The 21,942-nt window shown below is 44.8% G+C and overlaps 1 protein-coding gene across 4 annotated transcripts in view; it reads left to right on the plus strand.

Moving 5' to 3' along the window:
- Positions 1-21,942, plus strand: part of dph6 (diphthamine biosynthesis 6) — a 363,508-nt gene that overhangs the window by 102,920 nt on the left and 238,646 nt on the right. For all 4 annotated transcript variants that reach the window (XM_070878999.1, XM_070878998.1, XM_070879000.1 and 1 more), the window contains 2 exons: positions 5,426-5,499; positions 13,322-13,440. In XM_070878999.1, the coding sequence (XP_070735100.1) occupies positions 5,426-5,499; positions 13,322-13,440 (193 nt within the window). The remainder of the gene's footprint in view (positions 1-5,425; positions 5,500-13,321; positions 13,441-21,942) is intronic.

The following is a 21,942-nucleotide window of genomic DNA, read 5'->3' on the forward strand; positions in this document are numbered from 1 at the left end:
GCCTAATACGAGATGGGGCGGTCTTGGATTTAGTTTTGGGGAATGAAGCTGGGCAGGTTGAAGGGGTATTTGTGGGAGAACACTTGGGTGCCAGTGACCATAATTCAGTCAGATTCAAGTTGGTTATGGATAAGGACAAGGATAGACCTGGAATAAAAGTTACAAATTGGGGAAAAGCTAATTTTGCTAAGTTAAGGAGTGATTTGGCCATAGTGCACTGGAAACAGCTACTTGTGGGTAAATCAGTGTCGGAACAGTGGGAGGCATTCAAGGAGGAGACCCGGAAGGCTCATGCCAAACATGTGCCCTTAAAGAAAAAGGCTGGGAAAAATAATTCGAAAGCCCCCTGGATGTCTCGGGAATTACAGGGGAGGATTAAGAAAAAAGGGACGCTTATGTCATATACCAACGGCTAAATACTATAGAATCTTTAGAGGAATATAGAAAGTTAAGAGGCAAAATTAAAAAGGATATTAGGAATGCTAAGAGAGAGCATGAGAAATTCTTGGCCAGTAAAATTAAGGAAAACCCTAAGATGTTCTATAAATATATTAAGAGTAAGAGGGTAACTAAAAAAAGGGTAGGCCCTATTAGAGACCATGAGGGTAATCTTTGTGTGGAGGCGGAAGATGTTGGTAAGGTTCTTAACAAATACTTTGCATCTGTTTTCACAAAGAAAAGGGGCAATGCAGATGCTGCTGTCGAGGAGGAGTGTGATATTCTGGATGAAATAAATGTCGTGAGAGAGGAAGTATTGAGGGGTTTAGCAGCTTTGAAAGTAGATAAGTCCCCAGGCCCGGATGAAATGCATCCCAGGCTGTTGAGTGAAGTAAAAGAGGAAATAGCAGAGGCCTTGACCATCATTTTCCAGTCCTCTTTGGATCTTGGGCATGGTGCCGGAGGATTGGAGGACTGCTAATGTAGTACCCTTGTTTAAGAAGGGAGAAAGGGATAGGCCGAGTAACTACAGGCCTGTCAGTCTAACCTCAGTGGTAGGAAAAAATCCTCAAAGACAGGATAAATCTACATTTGGAAAGTCAAGGATTAATTAGGAACAGTCAGCACGGATTTGTTAAGGGAAGATCGTGTTTGACTAACCTGATTGAATTTTTTGAGGAGGTAACCAAGAGGGTTGATGAGGGCAGTGTGTGCGACGTAGTATATATGGACTTTAGCAAAGCTTTTGATAAGGTCCCACATGGTAGACTGGTCATGAAGCTTAAAGCCCATGGGATCCAGGGCAAAGTGACAAGTTGGATCCAAAATTAGCTTGTAGGTAGGAAGCAAAGGGTAATGGTTGAGGGATGTTTTTGTGACTGGAAGGATGTTTCCAGTGGAGTTCCGCAGGGCTCAGTACTGGGTCCCTTGCTTTTTGTGGCATATATCAACGATTTAGATTTGAATATAGGGAGTATGATTAAGAAGTTTGCAGAAGACACTAAAATTGGCTGTGTGGTTGATAATGAAGAGGAAAGTCATGGGCTGCAGGAGGATATTCATCTACTGGTCAGGTGGGCAGAGCAATAACAAATGGAATTTAATTTAGAGAAGTGTGAGGTGATGCACTTTGAGAGGACTAATAAGGAAAGAGTATACACATGAAGCGGTAGGCCACTTATTAATGTAGATGGACCTTGGTGTGCTTGTCCACAGATCCCTGAAAGTAGCAGGCCAGGTGGATAAGGTGGTTAAGAAAGCATACGGAATGCTTGCCATTATTGGCCGAGGCATAGAATATAAGAGCAGGGAGGTTATGCTTAAATTGTATAATACTTGGTTAGGCCACAGTTGGAGTACTGCGTGCAGTTCTGGTCACCGTATTATAGGAAGGACGTGATTGGACTAGAGAGGGTGCAGAGGAGATTTACTAGGATGCTGCCTGGAATAGAGAATCTTAGTTATGAGGACAGATTGGATAGGCTGGTTCTCATTGGAACAGAGGAGGTTGAGAGGATACCTCATTGAGGTGTACAAAATATTGAGGGGCCTGGAAATAGTGGATAGTAAGGGCCTATTTCCATTGGTGGAGGGGTCTATTATGAAGGGGCATAGTTTTAAGTTGGTTGGTGGAAGGTTTAGAGGGGATTTGAGGGAGGACTTCTTTACGCAGAGGGTTGTGGTGGTCTGGAAGAGTGGTGGATGCAGAAACTCTCACCACTTTTAAGAGACGGTTTGATGGGCACTTAAAGTGCAGTAACCTGCAGGGTTACGGACCTGGAGCTGGTAATTGGGAGTAGACTGGATGACCTTTTGTTGGACGGACAGACATAATGGTAAGTACTGCAGGGAATAGAATACGGCCAGGGTGATCTCCTGGTCTAGTTTCGATTGCCTGATTTGGTCGGACAGGAATTTTCCCAGATTTTTTTCTCCCTAAATTGGCCTGGGTTTTTATCTGGTTTTTGCCTCTCCCAGGAGATCACATGGCTCCGGTTGGGGTGGAGTGTAGAATGTTTCAGTATAAGGGGTTGTGTGAGGCGGACTGGTTGGGCTGGGTGTTCTTTGCCTTTCTGTCATTGTTCATAGGTTTATGTGTAACCTTTAGGGCTGCTGACCAAGGGCCGTGCGGCTCTTTGTCGGCCAACATGGACATGATGGGCCGAAATTGCCTCCTTCTGCGCTGTAAATTTCTATGTTTCTATGAAAGTGATCACAACAACCTGGTTAGTGTAAACAGCTGCTTTGAGATCATATGAGTACGTTGTGCTGTTGTAAAATAGATTTGTTCATTATAAGCAATTGATTTTTACAAATGGTGAACTGTATAACAGGATTCCACTGTGCTAGTGTTTGGGTTTCCATCAGATCTTGGGTTGTCTATTGTCTTTCGGTGGCCTTTTATTTGCATGTGTAACCTGCATGGATTGCCTACCCCATGTGAACTCTGCTAAGGCAATGATTCAGCATATCTAGAGCCTGTTAGGAGATGGGACATCATCATAAATAAAGAGAAATCCATTTTAAGACCTATACTCTATTGGGACTGGTTTTCCAATAATGCATTTGTGATCTTTCTACCAACAGAACGACTTGCAGTAATTCAGTAAGATGTCTGTCCCTCCAGGTGAGATTTAGTTGCAGCATAAAGATAAACCCTAGGGCTGATAACATAAATCAATTTTTTGGTGCCCAGTATAAAGATATGAAAAGATTACAGCTAAATTTTATCACAAAGTGGTCACTGGTGCAACACCATAAGTTGGTCATCTGAAGATATTTCAATCACTGGTTCCTCTCCCATCTTCCAATCTGTTGACTTAAAACAGAATCCTGTTTGTTCACTTGAGTAGCAACAAGTTCAGTCTTCTGGTTATAATAATTTTATTCTTTTAACTTCAGCATAGAAAGCAATTTACAAGCGGAGTATAGTCACAGATAGAGCACGCAGACCTAGGCATGGGTCCTTTTGTGGTGCTTGAACAAAGGAAAAAGCTTATATTTATACACTATTTTCTTATCAAACTGGAGTTGGCATTGCCTAATATGGTAATCTTTGGCTACTGCATCACCAAGTCTACATTTTCTTCAATATACACCAACAACGTTAGAAGCACATAAAAACATAATGGCCTTGCTGTGGTAAGCATGAACCTTCTAGTCTCTAGGCTTTGTTATTATCCTAAGCTAATATTTCTAATCTAAATATTCTATTCTGAAAATATCCAAAGCCGGTTGGTTGGAAACATCAGCTGTTGCTAAGTGAAATCTGTGTCTGTGTCTGTCTCTCTCCCCAATGATACCAACCACATTTTTTCCCCTATAATCGAATTAACTAAACATCAACACTTTTCAGAAGCTGAATTAATCAAATTCCATATGCCAACAGCTCTCTCTTCAAATTTAACATTCTCATCCTTTATATTAAAATTTATTTATAACCTCACCCTTCTGTATCTGTGTAACCTCCAGTAGCCCTCCAACCCCCAAAACTTCAAACTTTCTTTTCCTCTGATGGACAGCCTTGGCTCAGTGGTGGCACTTGGCTCTGAGCATAAAGTCATAAATTTAAGCCCTACTCCAGAGACTTGAACATATAATCTATAATATGCCAATATAACCTAGTGACTTAATACCTTTTTAACAGGATCCTCCAAGTGCAGGCTCAGAGAGTGGTCTATGTCATACAGCTCCTTTATATATACAGAAAAGACTAAAGTTCGGAGCAGTCTAGCTAGCTCTGTTTTTCTTCCCAAAGTGTATATAGAAAATCCTTGGTCAGGATATGAACAGAAAAGACAATGAAAAATGGAACAACATGATCCAAGCTGTTCTCCCTTGCTAGCATTCAAATATGGCACTGGTACCATTGGAAACTCAACTGTTTCTGCTCAACACATCACTGATGTGGAGAATGTAATGATTAAAGTCCCTCAGCAGAGAAAAGATCCAACCTCATGAATGGAGCCTTTGGACTAAGAAGGCTTGTTTCATTTTTGAGATGTGGATTTACCAAAGGTCTTGTGATCACCTCCCAGAACAAGATAGTTACCTAGATTTTGTTCTAGCTTACCAGGGCAGTAACTCTCAATAATGTGTCTATTTCCTGAAATAGGAAATGTGTTCATTCCTTCTCTCCATTTCCCCTCATAGCAAGCATCTTTCACAACATATGAACAGAAGAAACCATAGAGGTTGAATGAATGAGATGGTTGTTAAATTGTCCAACAGGTGTGGTATTCCTTATTCCACTTACAAAACTGTCCAGCCTGTGCTTTCATTCTTTTATTGACTTGGTCCAACATGGGAGTTGTTTCAGTTTAGATTGATCTTCTTGGAAGACTAAATGCTACTATTTCCGGTCAAGCAACGAAGACCATGAATTCAGAATGAGATTTTGCATATTTTGATATTGCCAGGTGATTTTCCCTCAGGATGCTAGGAAATGTTTTTTTATGTGGACCATTGAATCTCCTTCAAAGCATGAGGAAAACCATTAATACAGCTGTTAGCTTAAGATTTAAAAACTCTGGCTTTCTTTTGTAGGTTTTCAACTCATTTCATGAGGAGCATCAGAACCAGCAAACATTAGTTGTACTTTTAACAATCTGTTTTGTTTAAAAAAAACTTTTGAAACACAATTGAACTTATTTTACTAAACAATGCAGAAAATTATTGTAAAATTCAGTTGTCCTCAGGCAGCCATGACTAAACAGCTTGTTGTCTGGACAACCGTTTACCGTTGTCTCAAAATTATTTGAGAAGCAGTCCTGAAAGATGGAAGCAATATGTTCTGAGGAGGAAGGTTTTATATATGCACAGTGCTGTGGCCCTGGAGACATAGTCAAAACCGAAATAGACCTACTTGAAATCACTGGGCAGTTTTAAATTGCTGTTGAATTATCTGTGACACAGTAGTCATTTCAGGCTGTATGACAGGGAGATTTTTTATAAGCAAAATGTGATTTTCTTTTCTTTTGTTTTGCAGGAAAAGGAAGGAGTGGAGGGAGTTTCAGTTGGTGCCATTCTTTCTGACTACCAGAGGGTCAGAGTAGAAAATGTGTAAGCACATTATTAACTTGTTAAATTGTATTTCATTTACTGGTAAATGGATTGAATTTATTCACTCCTGGCTTTACAAAAAGGAATCTGGTCTGCACATTACGAGAAAGAACTATGTACTAAATTTAGGGATTTGGGTATATGTGGTACTGCAGCAACTGTGGGAATAAACACTTGAAACCAGCTGCAAAACGATCTTTTTTGTTTTTGTTGCCTTTTTTTTTCATTTTTAATTCACCACATCTCCAAAGCTGTTTCATAGTTACAGGCAAAAGGCGGGGATATAAATTGTCAGAAGTGTGAATATGAATTTGCAAAGTCCAGATGAGGGCAACTGTTAAAACTAGAAACAAGTTAAATTCTGTGCTCATTGATTTGTCTAAGCATAGAGCAGGCGTGACATTCCTTCCTTGTGTTTGTCTGTAACTATTCTCCAATTGAGATGAAGCTGGCCATGACTCCCACCTTGAGTTTGGACTCCAAAAGCCTCCATAGCAGCAGTGGGAGCATGCAGAAGAGATGGCCTGTAAAACTGAGATTTCCACTGGCTCGCACATTATCATTCCTCCATGAAGATGCTAATGCATATTGGGGTGCCTTGCCATATCTTAGTGTGAAAAATTGCATATTCCAGTGATTTATTTAATGGTTTGTTCATTTCAATGCACGAAAAACAGGATTTTGCATTATTTTGAGTTTCAGCTCCTTTATATTAAGTATTTCTACATTTTGGAACATGAGAACTACAGTGTGTTAATCATAGAAAATGTACAGCACCAATATAGTTTATATTATATTGGTTTGGGTTTCTGTACGCAAGTTTTTTTATGAGAGAAATAAAATCTCTACTGGTCAGACCTATTTGTGATGCAATAGAGGTGGCTATACAATAAATATACTTGTCTTTATTGAGATGCTGATTAAGAATTGGTGCTTTCTTCCATGTGTTTTATTTAGGGATGGGAGAGAAAGGTTTAGGATAAAAGTCTGAAATACATTGCTTTGAACTTCAAATATAGATTGTTTATGATAGGGAGTGGAGGAAAAGGATTATTGAGTAACTGTATAATAGGACTGAGGTGGTAGGTCGAATGGTTCATCAGATCTTGCTCTGAAACACCATAAAATGGACATTATCATATTATTTTCATCCTTCATCTATAGCTCCTCTACCAAATTTACCTGGAAGGCAGCATTTCAGTGCATCCCAGGAATAACTGGTACAACAATCAAGTAAACTCAACACCCGCACATGCTGATAAAATGCATGATTTTAAAATGTTAGATTTTTATTCACTGTGAATACTGTTACAGAAAATAAATTTGGTCTAAGTGTAGCTCATTGAATACATGCATTTTGCTCTTTTTATTGTGCAGGAAGGGTTTTCATTTGTGTGCCTGTTGAAATTGGAATGGTAAGCTGGTTACCCCAGTGATGCTCAATGCCGTGATGTGATCATGAGATGTGTAATTTTAATGCTTTTGTAAGTTTGGCGATTTAAAACAGTTAGGGGGGAGGGGGAAATCATTGAATTCTTTTCATCTATTTTAAAGTACAACTGAGACCCTCCAAAGTTACATACCATTTTACTTTTCGCAACTAGAAATACAGGCAGAGTATCTGCTTCTAGTTAGTTCTATATCAGGGAGAAGAATCAGATGGACATGACATCAGAAGATGAGATTAGAAATGATGGACCCAAGTTTCGGGCCGCGCCTAGAACGGCGCAGCCCCGACCTGGACGCCCGTTTTCCGCGCCACAAAGTGCGCATAAAAAAAACTTCCAGATTCTCCGGCTCCCTGCTCTTGAGCCGGGCGCGGCACAGCACGAGCTGTAGGGGGCGGAGCTAGGTCCCTGCGGTGAAAACAGTGCCGGGACCTCTGCACATGCGCGCTACAGTGGGTGCGCATGTGCAGTAGCTCCAGGTGCCCAAAACTGTGTGGGAGGGGCCCGAAGCACGCAGTCCCTAGCCCTGGTCGAATGAGCTCACTGGGGCTGCGTGGATAAGGCTCCTCCCACGCCCAGCTCCTGCTTCCTCCCGACCCGACTCGACCCCGGACCCCGACCCGACCCCCTGGACTGGACCCGACCCGTGCTTCCCCCCCCCCCCTCCCCCCGACCTGACCTCCCTCTCCCTCCCCCCCGACCCGAACCGACCTCCCTCCCGATCCCCCCCCCCCCCGACCCGACCCAACCTGACCTCCCTCCCCCCGCCCCCGACACGAACCGACCCGACCTCCATCCTCTTTCCCCCCCCCCCCTCCCCCCGACCCGACCCGTGCTCCTGACCCCCCCCCAGACCCGACCCGACCCGCGCTCCCCCCAACCCGACCCCCTCTCCCGACCCTGGACCCCGGACCCCCGACCCGACCCAACGCCACCTACCTGTAAATCTGGTGCTGAGGACGGGCCCTCCCTTCTCCCCTCACCCTTCTCCTTTCCCCCACCCTTCTTCCCCCCTCACCCTTCTCCTTTCCTCCTCACCCTTCTCCTTTCCCCCCCCTTCTCCTTTCCCCCTTCTCCTTTTCTCCCCCCCTTCTCCTTTCCCCCCTTCTCCTTTTCCCCCTTCTCCTTTTCTCCCCCCTTCTCCTTTTCTCCCCCCTTCCCCTTCTCCTCTCCCCCCCTTCCCCTTCTCCTCTTCCCCCCCTTCCCCTTCTCCTCTTCCCCCCCCTTCCCCTTCTCCTCTACCCCCTTCCCCTTCTCCTCTTCCCCCCTTCCCCTTCTCCTCTCCCCACTTCCCCTTCCCCTCTCCCCTCTTCCCCTCTCCCCCCTTCCCCTCTCCCCTCTTCCTCTCCCCCCTTCCTCTCCCCCCTTCCTCTCCTCCCCCCCTCTCCCCCCCCTCCTCTCCCCCCCCTTCCTCTCCCCCCCCTTCCTCTCCCCCCTTCCTCTCCCCCCTTCCTCTCCCCCCCTTCCTCTCCCCCCCTTCCTCTCTCCCCCTTCCTCTCTCCCCCTTCCTCTCTCCCCCCTTCCTCTCTCCCCCCTTCCTCGCCCCCCCTTCCTCGCCCCCCCTTCCTCGCCCCCCCTTCCTCGCCCCCCCTTCCTCGCCCCCCTTCCTCGCCCCCCTTCCTCGCCCCCCTTCCTCGCCCCCCTTCCTCGACCCCCTTCCTCGCCCCCCTTCCTCGCCCCCCTTCCTCGCCCCCCTTCCTCGCCCCCCTTCCTCGCCCCCCCTTCCTCGCCCCCCCTTCCTCGCCCCCCCTTCCTCGCCCCCCCTTCCTCGCCCCCCCTTCCTCGCCCCCCCTTCCTCGCCCCCCCTTCCTCGCCCCCCCTTCCTCGCCCCCCCTTCCTCGCCCCCCCTTCCTCGCCCCCCCTTCCTCGCCCCCCCTTCCTCGCCCCCCCTTCCTCGCCCCCCCTTCCTCGCCCCCCCTTCCTCGCCCCCCCTTCCTCGCCCCCCCTTCCTCGCCCCCCCTTCCTCGCCCCCCCTTCCTCGCCCCCCCTTCCTCGCCCCCCCTTCCTCGCCCCCCCTTCCTCGCCCCCCCTTCCTCGCCCCCCCTTCCTCGCCCCCCCTTCCTCGCCCCCCCTTCCTCGCCCCCCCTTCCTCGCCCCCCCTTCCTCGCCCCCCCTTCCTCGCCCCCCCTTCCTCGCCCCCCCTTCCTCGCCCCCCCTTCCTCGCCCCCCCTTCCTCGCCCCCCCTTCCTCGCCCCCCCTTCCTCGCCCCCCTTCCTCGCCCCCCCTTCCTCGCCCCCCCTTCCTCGCCCCCCCTTCCTCGCCCCCCCTTCCTCGCCCCCCCTTCCTCGCCCCCCCCTTCCTCGCCCCCCCCTTCCTCGCCCCCCCCTTCCTCGCCCCCCTTCCTCGCCCCCCTTCCTCGCCCCCCTTCCTCGCCCCCCTTCCTCGCCCCCCTTCCTCGCCCCCCCTTCCTCGCCCCCCCTTCCTCGCCCCCCCTTCCTCGCCCCCCCTTCCTCGCCCCCCCTTCCTCGCCCCCCCTTCCTCGCCCCCCCTTCCTCGCCCCCCCTTCCTCGCCCCCCCTTCCTCGCCCCCCCTTCCTCGCCCCCCCTTCTCCTACCCCCCTTCCCTCTTCCCCACCTTCTCTTCCCCCCCTCCTCTTCCCCCCCCATCTCTTCCCCCACCTTCTCTTCCCTCCTCCCCCTCCCCTCGCTGTCAGAAACACAGACACTGACAGACGGAGAGTGAGAGACTCAGACAGACAGAGAGATAGAGACACTGACAGAGACACACTGGGGGGCATCCCAGCACGCTGTTGGAGGGCTCCCGGTGCTGCAGTTGGTAAGTAGAAATTTTTTTATTTATTAATTTTTTTTGATTGATTTATTGGTTGATTTATTGATCTTTTTATCATTTATTATAGATGATGACTCTTTATTTGTAAAACTGAAGTGTTTAATGTTTGTAAACTTCCCTTTAAACCCCCCCCCCCCCCCACATTCTCTACGCCTGATTTGTAACCTACACCTGATTTTCTAAAGTGTAGACAAGGTTTTTTCGAGCGTACAAAAATCTTCACTTACTCCATTCTAAGTTAGTTTGGAGTAAGTTTTCACTGCCGAAACTTTGAAAACAGGCGTAAGTGGCCGGACACGCCCCCCCCCTTTGAAAAAAAATTATTTCCAAAGTAAAACGGTTCTATCTGACTGGAACTGGAGCAAACTAAATGCTGAGAATTTGAATTTCTAAGATACTCTGTTCTACACCAGTTGCTCCAAAAAATCAGAAGCAACTGAGGCCGAAACTTGGGCCCATAATAACCACATTTAAAAAAACAAAGAGGAGAAATATTAAATAAACTAATCAAAGTCAAAGAGGATAAAACCCCTGGTTTGGACGGATCCAAGCATTTTTTTTAAATCTAGGGAAGAGATACCAGAGGCACTATTACACATATTTAATAATTTGTTCGAAAAAGGTGTAGTACCAGAGGCCTGGTGGATAGCTAATGTTAAATCTATATTTAAGAAGGGAGCTGGAACGTGTCCAGGAACTAAAGACTAGTCAGCTTAACGTCAGTAGTAAGAAAAATAATGAAATCCCTACTGAAGGAGAAAATAGGAAAATATCTAGAAACCAAAAATATAATAATGAATAGTCAACATGGATTTCAAAAGGGAAAGTCTTGCTTGGCCACCCTCATTGAATTCTTTGAAGAGGTAACAGAAAGTAGACAAGGGTAATGCAGTAGATATAATATATCTATTTTTTCAACAGTTCTTCATTAAGGTAACACATAATAGACTAATAAATAAGATCAGAGCATGCAGAGTCAAAGGACAAGTAGCACAATGGCTAGCTAGCTGGCCGCAAGATAGAAAGCAGAGAGTTGGGGTAAAGGGTAGCTATTCAGAGTAGCAGAAGGTGGGAAGTGGGGTCCCAAAAGAATTAGTGCTGGTCGAACTCCAAACCATCGTCAGCACCTTCACCGAAGTGTACGAGAGCATGGGCCTTACACTAAACATCCGTAAGACAAAGGTCCTCTACCAACCTGCCCCCGCCACACAGTACTGCCCTCCCGATTATCAAAGTCTACGATGAGGCCTTGGATAACATGGACCATTTTCCTTACCTTGGGAGCCTACTGTCAACAAGGGCAGAAGTCGATGACGAAATCCAACACCGCCTTCAGTGTGCCAGTGCAGTCTTCGGTCGCCTGAGGAAGAGAGTGTTTGAAGACCAGGACCTCAAACCCGGCACCAAGCTCATGGTCTACTGAGCAGTAGTGATACCCATCCTCCTATGTGCTTCACAGACCTGGACTATGTACAGCAGGCACCTCAAAGAACTGGAGAAGTATCATCACCGTTGCCTCCGCAAGATCCTGCAAATCCATTGGCAGGATAGGCACACCGACGTCAGTGTTCTCACTTAGGCCAGCATCCCCAGCATCGAAGCATTGACCACGCTTGATCAGCTCCAATGGACGGACCTCATCGTCTGCATGCCTGTTACGAGACTCTCAAAACAAACGCTCTACTCAGAGCTCCGACATGGCAAGCGCGTCCCAGGTGGGCAGACGAAACACTTCAAGGACACCCTCAATGCCTCCTTGAAAAAGTGCAATATCCCCACTGACACCTGGGAATCCCTGGCCCAAGACCACTCAAAATGGAGGAGAAGCATCCGGGAAGACGCCGAACACCTCGCGTCTCTTCATCGGGAGCAAGCTGAAGCCAAGCGGAAGGAGCGCATGACAACTCAAGCACCCCACCCGTCCCTTCAACCACCGTCTGCCCCACCTGTGACAGAGACTGTAGGTCCCGCATTGGACTCCTCAGTCACCTGAAAACTCATATTAGTGTGGAAGCATGTCATCCTCAACTCCGAGGAACTGCCTAAGAAGTAGTAGTGCTGGCACCACTGTTCACAATTTAACGATTTACACTTTGGAATCAAAAACACAAGTTCTGAATTTGCAGATACTAAACTGGGAGGGATAGTTAACACTGAGGAGGACTGTAACAAGTTACAAAAATACATTAATAAACTTGCAGAATGGGCATATAATTGGCAAATGAATTACAATATAGATAAATGTGATATTACATTTTGGTAAGAAAAATAAGGAGATCACATTACTTGGAAAATAAGAATCTAAATGGGGTAGAAGAGCAAAGACATCTCAGAGTACAAATACACGTCACTAAAAGTAGCATCGCAGATCAATAAGGCCATAGCGAAAGCAAATCAAGCATTAGGGTTTATTTCTAGAGCGATAGAATTGAAAATTAGAGGATTTATGCTAAACTTGTATCGAACCTTGGTTAAACCACTCTAGGAGTACTGTGTACAATTCTGGTCACCATATTATAAAAAGGATATAGAGGCACTGGAGAGGATGCAAAAAAGAATTACAAGGATGATACTCGAACTGTGACTTCATACCTAACAGGAAAGGATGAACATCATACCTAACAGGAAAGGATGAACAACCTGGATCTCTTTCCTCTTGAAAACAGATGGCTGAGGGGCAACCTAATAGAGGTCTTTAAAATTATGAAAGGTTTTGATAGAGTAATCACAGAAAAAATGTTTCCACTTGTGGCGAAGAGAAAAACTAGAGGCCATCAATATAAGATAGTTACCAAGAAATCAAGTAGGGAATTCAGAAGAAACTTCTTTACCCAGAGAATGATGAAAATGTGGAACTTGCTACCACAGGGAGTAGTTGAGGCAAATAGTATAGCATTTAAGGCGAAGCTTGTTAGCATATGAGGGAGAAGGGAATGGAGGTTTATGCTGATAGAGTTAGATGAGGAAGGATGGGAGGAGGCTCGAGTGGAGCCCAAATGCCGGCATGGATAGGTTGGGCTGAATGGCCTGTTCCTGTGCCGTATATCCTATGTAATATATTGGTGTCACTCTGTAACCAGCTAATTGGAAGTGCATAAAAGATGACCAGTGTGGCTTTCATTCCAGTTTTTCTTCTTTTGAAAAGAAGCTCCCTTCTTTTGATCTTGTGCTCAAAATTAGAAATGTGCCTTGTGATGAACTATGGTGAGACCCTGTCTCTGAATATTTTGTGACATCACACTGTGCACTTAGATTCATTTCAACTGCACAATCTCTTCAAATTCTCTTGAACAGACAAGGAAATAAATCTAATTAATTTTAATATTAAAATGAATGTGACAGTCCCTGAGTGTTTCTTTGTTAACTCGTTTTTTTTAAACCATAACCATAAAACTCATGACTTTATAATGCCAATTTGACGATACTAGTTTCTGGATACTATACACCACCTGAACCATGTAAAATAAAAATGCAATTCTTTTGTTACTGGACTGTGGAAGTTATCAGGGTTAAAAGATTTACCTGAAATTGTATCAGTACTTTTGAAATATATCCAGTTTGAACACTTTTTTTTTCCTTCACAGGTGCAGGCGACTTAATCTTCAGCCTTTGGCTTACCTCTGGCGTCGAAACCAGGAAGATTTGCTGAGAGAAATGATATTGTCTAATGTTCAAGCCATGATAATCAAAGTCGCAGCTTTTGGTAGGTATCCAGGCCGCATGGGAGCAGTCTATTAACACAACATAATCCCAGCCCTTTGTATAACCACAACCTGCAAATGAGCAGCTGTCAAATATCAGAGAAAAAGTTCAAATCATCAATCACTTTTTTATAAAACTGTAAAGAGATCTGCCAGAGGCGAACACATTTGAGCACAAAACAATTTGGAGAGATAAGGAAAAGGCAGGATGTTGGAAATGACTGCCAGAGGTAGGTAATTACTTTTAAATGCCTTTAATCAAACCTGTCAATATCACATGTTATTAGACAGTTTAAGAAGCAGAAGGAGAAGAATTTTATTAGTCTGCATTCCTTTAAAAATAGTAAACAGAAAGTAGCTTGAAATCGATATGTCTGCTGCACAGATTAATGAGCCTTTAAAGAAAAATATGATCATGTATTTAATAAACCACATTGCGCTCCTTTTATGTTAGTTTGTATTTATTGAGAAGACTGCCAGTTTGTACGTTGTAGTGAATAGCTTGTAGGCTGTTTCATTTCGTAGTTCGCTGTCAGTCAATATTTTTTAAAGTTTGCTTCAGTATGAAGATTGATGCTGTAAAAGGCATTGGCCACAAAACCCAATTTCTGATAAAAGTCATAGTGCATTCCTAGTCTCTGAATTCTATGCACTGCTTCCTTTCCCCCAAATCTATCTTAAAATATTTGTATCAAGTTATTTCCAGCAGCTCTACAATTGCAATAATATATTACGTGCAATGTAGGGAATTGTACGGAGCACATGCTTAGTTGAATTTAATTCTTTAGCTTTTACTGTGCTAGTATATACACGACTTTGTGAATAGTCTGTTGTCTCACTGCAAAAAAAAAACCTGTGATTCTCCTATATTTGCTTCTGTCACAATATTCAGAATATTACTATTTCACCTCAAAGTGATAACCACATTGATTGAAAAAAGCATTGCATAACTGTAGTTATCACTTGTTGATCTCGATTATATGATACAGTCTAGTTTATGCATTTATAAAGACAGACCTGTAATAAAATATTGCACCACTGTGTGCTCTGGCAGAGCAGGCTCGAGCGGCCAAATGGCCCAATCCTGCTCCTATTTCTAATGTTCTTACATTCTCTGATTTTTTTCACTTGTGCCTGAGCTATCATAGGAGCAGGAATAGGCCATTCAGCCCCTCGAGCCTCTTTCGCTTCATGGCTGACTAGTGATGGCTCATGAAAGAGGTTTCCTCACACACTTTGACTTTTATTTCTGAGAGTCTTGTTGCTCTAGGTCTCTGGTAGTCATATTTCGCAGGAATCAGATGTAACTTGGCTGTTTATATACAAGCAGCTAGCTCCTCTTCCTGAGTGCCAAATTTTTAAAAGCAACAGTACCTTCTCTATACTACCATTAAAGAGATTCCATACTAAGCTTAAAAAGTTTCCAGGAGGTTCAGGAGTGAAAAGTTCAAGAGGTGGTCTCACACCTCTTCAGTATGAGAGAGTCAGAATGCAGACATGACTCCTGAATCGGCCTACAACTTTCATGCTAATGCAAATCTGAAAATACTTCACTTCAGCACAAAGATGTTTATGTAACACCAATCCTGACTTTCTTCCATTATACTGATCTCTACTCTGAAGCAAGCACATTTTCATTCAGCTGGTTTTTCCAGAAAAATTCGAAATCAAAAAGAAGAAAACTACTAGTTAATGAAGCACCATCCAGTAGTTGATTTATAAATCCTTTAATGTTTGTCTATTTCCTCAGTGATTTACAAATAAATATTCTTCATCCTATTTTCGTATTCTTTTTGTGTTGGCATCATTTGCATCACTCGCCCATTTGTGACGCAGAACTCCTCTCAGGTCTCCTCTTTGTATCCATTGTTCATGTGAATAATGATATCAATTAATGTTCCTTCCCTTATATTTGCTTGGTGCCTCTCCAAATAGTGGAAAGTGAGGTCTGACCAAAGGGAATTTTGAGTGTCAGTTTGAATCCTACCCCTCGACGGCACACCACTTTATCACACTAATCTGTTGTGCCACCAGTTCATCTTTCTGCTGAAGGTTGCTTTGATAGTGCGCAGAGTTCCATTGTGAAAAGAGTTGCAATACTTTCCATTCCGAAACAGAACTTCTCTCATTAATTTAGAATCACGGAAGTGAGATTAAAAAAAAGATTACAATCTGAAGTTCACTTTATGGCCATAATTGAGATTCAAACGGTTGAGAAATCTCTAGTTGACTACACGAGCCATACATCAACTGCTCTTTATGTTTTCTGATTCTTAAGTTATTTAACTGCTTTGTAACTCATTCATATATCTTACTGGGGTCCGAATTATAGTTTGCACTGTAAATGGTCTGAACACGACTTCACTAGCACTGGAATCATTTTTTTTGCAATCCCCTTAATTATTTTTTGGTGCAATGCTTAGTTTTGAAGTAACAGTTTCCAAAGTCATCAATATAAAGAGAGCAGGCAGAAATGACATTGGTAGTGACCTGAATCATCCCTTTGGCTAGACAAGCCTGTTGACTATGACTAGCTCATATTGTAAAATACCAGACTGAATTGGTCACAGACAAAGACTGCTTTGTTGAATAGTCACTTTGAGCCCAAATAGTTCTAGATAGTAATTAAATAGAAAATTACCTACTGGTTTTTGGCTTTAGGCAAAGAGTTAGATATTATCTGATTTAGTTTCTCACCTGTCTGGAGCTGCGGTAACTATGCAAAAGCAAACTTGGACTCTCTGTGCTCTGCAAACATTACACAATGGCAGAATAATTTACGTTTCTTAAAGCCAGTTTAGGCACCTGAAGGTTTAACATATCAGATTGTGGAGGAGTTAAACTAAAAGATATTTTCTTATAGCTGGAAAATGTATATATCAGTGCTAAATTATTGCGACTATATTTCAGATAAGAGACAAAAAGATTTGGGGGTCAACTTGCTCTATATTGTTGTTGTTCAAGTGTTAAAAGGATTGTCATCTGTGGCTCAGTGCGTAGAACAGAAGAACATAAGAAATAGGAGCAGCAGTAGGCCCTCTGGTCCCTCAGCCTGCTCCGCCATTTAATAAGATCATGGCTGATCTGATCATGGACTCAGCTCCACTTCCCTGTAACCCTTTACTCCCTTATCGCTGAAAAATCTGTCTATCACCGCCTTAAATATATTCAATGACCCAGCATCCACAACTCTCTGGGGCAGAGAATTCCATAGATTTATAACAGAGAAGAAATTCCTCATCATCTCAGTTTTAAATGGGCAGCCCCTTGTTCTGAGATTATGGCCCCAGTTTTGCCCAGCACTGGGTATGTTTTTTTGGTGCCCAGCGATTTTTCTGGTGCTGAAGGGTTAGTTTAAAGATTCCACAATGTTGGGGCGCCGGCGTCGACTACCAGCGCCAGAAGGTTTGGAGCAATACGTTCAGGCGCTGGCGAATGCTCTTACACAGGGCCTTCTTCGACCTTACAAAAGCTATTGACACTCTCAACCGCGAGGGTCTATAGAGCGTCCTCCTCTGTTTCGGATGCCCCCAAAAGTTCGTCACCATCCTCCGCCTGCTCCACGACGACATGCAGGCCGTGATCCTTACCAATGGACCCATTATATACCCAATCCACATCCGGACCGGGGTCAAACAGGGCTGCGTCATCCCTCCAACCCTCTTCTCAATCTTCCTCGCTGCCATGCTCCACCTCACAGTCAACAAGTTCTCTGCTGGAAAGGAACTAAGCTACAGAACTAGTGGGAACCTGTTCAACATTCGTCGACTCCAGGTCAGGTCCAGGACCACCCCAACGTCTGTCGTCGAGATACAGTACGCTGACGACGCCTGCGTCTGTGCACATACAGAAGCTGAACTCCAAGTCATAGTCAACGTATTTACTGAGGCATACGAAAACATGGGCCGTACGCTAAACATCTGTCAGGCAAAGGTCCTCCATCAGCCTGTTCTCGCCACACAGCACTCCTCCCGACCACCCCGCAGTCATCAAGATCCACGGCACGGCCCTGGACAACGTGGACCATTTCCCATACCTCGGGAGCCTCTTATCAACAAGAGCAGACATTGACGAAGAGATTCAACACTGCCTCCAGTGCGCCAGCGCAGCCTTCGGCCACCTGAGAAAATGAGTGTTTGAAGATCAGGCCCTCAAATCCACCACCAAGCTCAGAGTCCACAGGGCTGTAGTAAAAGCAGCAAACCTGAGGACTGCGAGAAATTTAGAATTCAGCAGAGGAGGACAAAGGATTTAATTAAGAAGGGGAAAATAGAGTACGAGAAGAAGCTTGCCGGGAACATAAAAACTGACTGCAAAAGCTTCTGTAGATATGTGAAGAGAAAAAGATTAGTGAAGACAAATGTAGGTCCCTTGCAGTCGGATTCAGGTGAATTTATAATGGGGAACAAAGAAATGGCAGACCAATTGAACAAATACTTTGGTTCTGTCTTCATGAAGGAAGACACAAATGACCTTCCGGAAGTACTAGGGGACTGAGGGTCAAGTGAGAAGGAGGAACTGAAGGATATCCTTATTAGGCGGGAAATTGTGTTAGGGAAATTGATGGAATTGAAGGCCGATAAATCCCCGGGGCCTGATAGTCTGCATCCCAGAGTACTTAAGGAAGTGGCCCTAGAAATAGTGGATGCATTGGTGATCATTTTCCAACAGTCTATTGACTCGGGATCAGTTCCTATGGACTGGAGGGTAACTAATGTAACACCACTTTTTAAAAAGGGAGGGAGCGAGAAAGCGGGTAATTATCGACCGGTTAGCCTGACATCAGTGGTGGGGAAAATGGTGGAATCAATTATTAAGGATGAAATATCAGCGCATTTGGAAAGCAGTGACAGGATCGGTCCAAGTCAGCATGGATTTATGAAGGGGAAATCATGCTTGACAAATCTTCTGCAATTTTTTGAGGATGTAACTAGTAGAGTGGACAAGGGAGAACCAGTGGATGTGGTGTATTTGGACTTTCAAAGGCTTTTGACAAGGTCCGACACGAGATTGGTGTGCAAAATCAAAGCACATGGTATTGGGAGTAATATAGTGACATGGATAGAGAACTGGTTGGGAGGCAGGAAACAGAGTCGGGATAAACGGGTCCTTTTCAGTGACTAGTGGAGTGCCGCAGGGCTCAATGCTGGGACCCCAGCTTTTTACAATATACATCAATGATTTAGATGAAGGAATTGATAATATCTTCAAGTTTGCAGATGACACTAAACTGAGTGGCAGTGTGAGCTGTAAAGGGGACACTAAGAGGCTTCAGGGTGACTTGGGCAGGTTAGGTGAGTGGGCAAATGCGTGGCAGATGCAGTATGATGTGGATAAATGTGAGGTTATCCACCTTGGGGGCAAAAACGCGAAGACAGAATATTATCTGAATGGCGGCAGATTAGGAAAAGAGGAGTTGCAACAAGACCTGGGTGTCATGGTTCATCAGTCATTGAAAGTTGGCATACAGGTACAGCAGGCGGTGAAGAAGGCAAATGGTATGTTGGCCTTCATAGCTAGGGGATTTGAGTATAGGAACAGGGAGGTCTTACTGCAGTTGTACAGGGCCTTGGTGAGGCCTCACCTGGAATATTGTGTTCAGTTTTGGTCTCCTAATCTGAGGAAGGACGTTCTTGCTATTGAGGGAGTGCAGTGAAGGTTCACCAGACTGATTCCTGGGATGGCAAGACTGACATATGAGGAGAGACTGGATCAACTGGGCCTTTATACATTGGAGTTTAGAAGGATGAGAGGGGATCTCATGGAAACATAGAAGATTCTGACGGGACGGGACAGGTTAGATGCGGGTAGAATGTTCTCGATGTTGGGGAAGTCCAGAACCAGGGGACACAATCTTAGGATAAGGGGTAAGCCATTTAGGACTGAGATGAGGAGAAACTTCTTCACTCAGAGTTGTTAACCTGTGAAATTCCCTGCTGCAGAGAGTTCTTGATGCCAGTTCATTGGATATATTCAAGAGGGAATTAGATATGGCCCTTACGGCTAAGGGGATCAAGGGGTATGGAGAGAAAGCAGGAAAGGGGTACTGAAGGAATGATCAGCCATGATCTTATTGAATGGTGGTGCAGGCTCGAAGGGCCGAATGGTCTACTCCTGTACCTATTTTCCCAAACTGGAAGCTTGGGAAAATTTTAAACGACAGCAAAGAATGACTAAGCAAGCAATAAAGAAAGGAAAGATAGATTACGAAAGTAAACTTGCGCAAAACATAAAAACAGATAGTAAAAGCTTTTACTGATATATAAAATGGAAAAGAGTGACTAAAGTAAATGTTGGTCCCTTAGAAGATGAGAAGGGGGATTTAATAATGGGAAATGTGGAAATGGCTGAGACCTTAAACAATTATTTTGCTTCGGTCTTCACAGTGGATGACACATAAACCATGCCAAAAATTGCTGGTCACGGGAATGTGGGAAGGGAGGACCTTGAGACAATCACTATCACTAGCAGGGTAGTGCTGGACAGGCTAATGGATCTCAAGGTAGACAAGTCCCCATGTCCTGATGAAATGCATCCCAGGGTATTAAAAGAGATGGCGGAAGTTATAGCAGATGCATTCGTTATAATCTACCAAAATTCTCTGGACTCTGGAGAGGTACCATCAGTTTGGAAAGCAGCTAATGTAACGCCCCTGTTTAAAATAAGGGGGCAGACAAAAGGCAGGTAACTATAGGCCGGTTAGTTTAACATCTGTCGTGGGGAAAATGCTTGAAGCTATCATTAAGGAAGAAATAGCGGGACATCTAGATAGGAATAGTGCAATCAAGCAGACGCAACATGGATTCATGAAGGGGAAATCACGTTTAACTAATTTACTGGAATTCTTTGAGGATATAACGAGCATGGTGGATAAAGATGTACCGATGGATGTGGTGTATTTAGATTTCCAAAAGACATTCGATAAGGTGCCACACAAAAGGTTACTGCAGAAGATAAAGGTACGCGGAGTCAGAGGAAATGTATTAGCATGGATAGAGAATTGGCTGGCTAACAGAAAGCAGAGAGTCGGTATAAATGGATCCTTTTCAGGTTGGAAATCGGTGGTTAGTGGTGTGCCACAGGGATCGGTGCTGGGACCACAACTGTTTACAGCATACATAGATGACCTGGAAGAAGGGACAGAGTGTAGTGTAACAAAATTTGCAGATGACACAAAGATTAGTGGGAAAGCGGGTTGTGTAGAGGACACAGAGAGGCTGCAAAGAGATTTACATAGGTTAAGCGAATGGGCTAAGGTTTGGCAGATGAAATACAATGTTGGAAAATGTGAGGTCATCCACCTTGGGAAAAAAAAACAGTAAAAGGGAATATTATTTGAATGGGGAGAAATTACAACATGCTGCGGTGCAGAGGGACCTGGGGGTCCTTGTGCATGAATCCCAAAAAGTTAGTTTGCAGGTGCAGTAGGTAATCAGGAAGGCGAATGGAATGTTGGCCTTCATTGCGAGAGGGATGGTGTACAAAAGCAGGGAGGTCCTGCTGCAACTGTACAGGGTATTGGTGAGGCTGCACCTGGAGTACTGCATGCAGTTTTGGTCACCTTTCTTAAGGAAGGATAAAATAGCTTTGGAGGGGGTACAGAGACGATTCACTAGGCTGATTCCGGAGATGAGGGGGTTACCTTATGATGATAGATTGAGTAGACTGGGTCTTTACTCATTGGAGTTCAGAAGGATGAGGAGTGATCCTATAGAAACATTTAAAATAATGAAAGGGATAGACAAGATAGAGAGAGAGATGTTGTTTCAACTGGTCGGGGAGACTAGAACTAAGGGGCACAGCCTCAAAATACGGGGGAGCCAATTTAAAACCGAGTTGAGAAGGAATTTCTTCTCCCAGAGGGTTTTGAATCTGTGGAATTCTCTGCCCAGGGAAGCAGTTGAGGCTAGCTCATTGAATGTATTCAAATCACAGATGGATAGATTTTTAACCAATAAGGGAATTAAGGGTTACGGGGAGCGGGCGGGTAAGTGGAGCTGAGTCCACGGCCAGATCAGCCATGATCTTGTTGAGTGGCGGAGCAGGCTCGAGGGGCTAGATGGCCTGCTCCTGTTCCTAGTTCTTATGTTCTTATGTTATGTATGTTCTATGTTTCTACCTGCCCTCCTATATGGCTTAGAGACATGGATCATCTACAGTTGACACCTCAAGTCGCTGGAGAATACCACCAACGATGTCTCTGCAAGATCCTACAAATTCCCTGGGAGGACAGACGCACCAAAGTTAGCGTCCTCGACTAGGCTAACGTCCCCAGCATTGAAGCACTGACCACACTTGATCAGCTCCGCTGGGCAGGCCACATCGTTTGCATTCCAGACACGAGGCTCCCAAAGCAAGCACTCTATTTGGAACTTCTTCACGGCAAGCAAGCCAAAGGTGGGCAAAGGAAACATTACAAGGACACCCTCAAAGCCTCCCTGATAAAGTGCAACATCCCTCCTGACACCTGGGAGTCCCTGGCCAAAGACCGTCCTAAGTGGAGG

The sequence above is a fragment of the Pristiophorus japonicus genome, chromosome 4 (genome assembly GCF_044704955.1).
Source record: "Pristiophorus japonicus isolate sPriJap1 chromosome 4, sPriJap1.hap1, whole genome shotgun sequence".
NCBI classification, from domain to species: Eukaryota; Metazoa; Chordata; class Chondrichthyes; family Pristiophoridae; genus Pristiophorus; species Pristiophorus japonicus.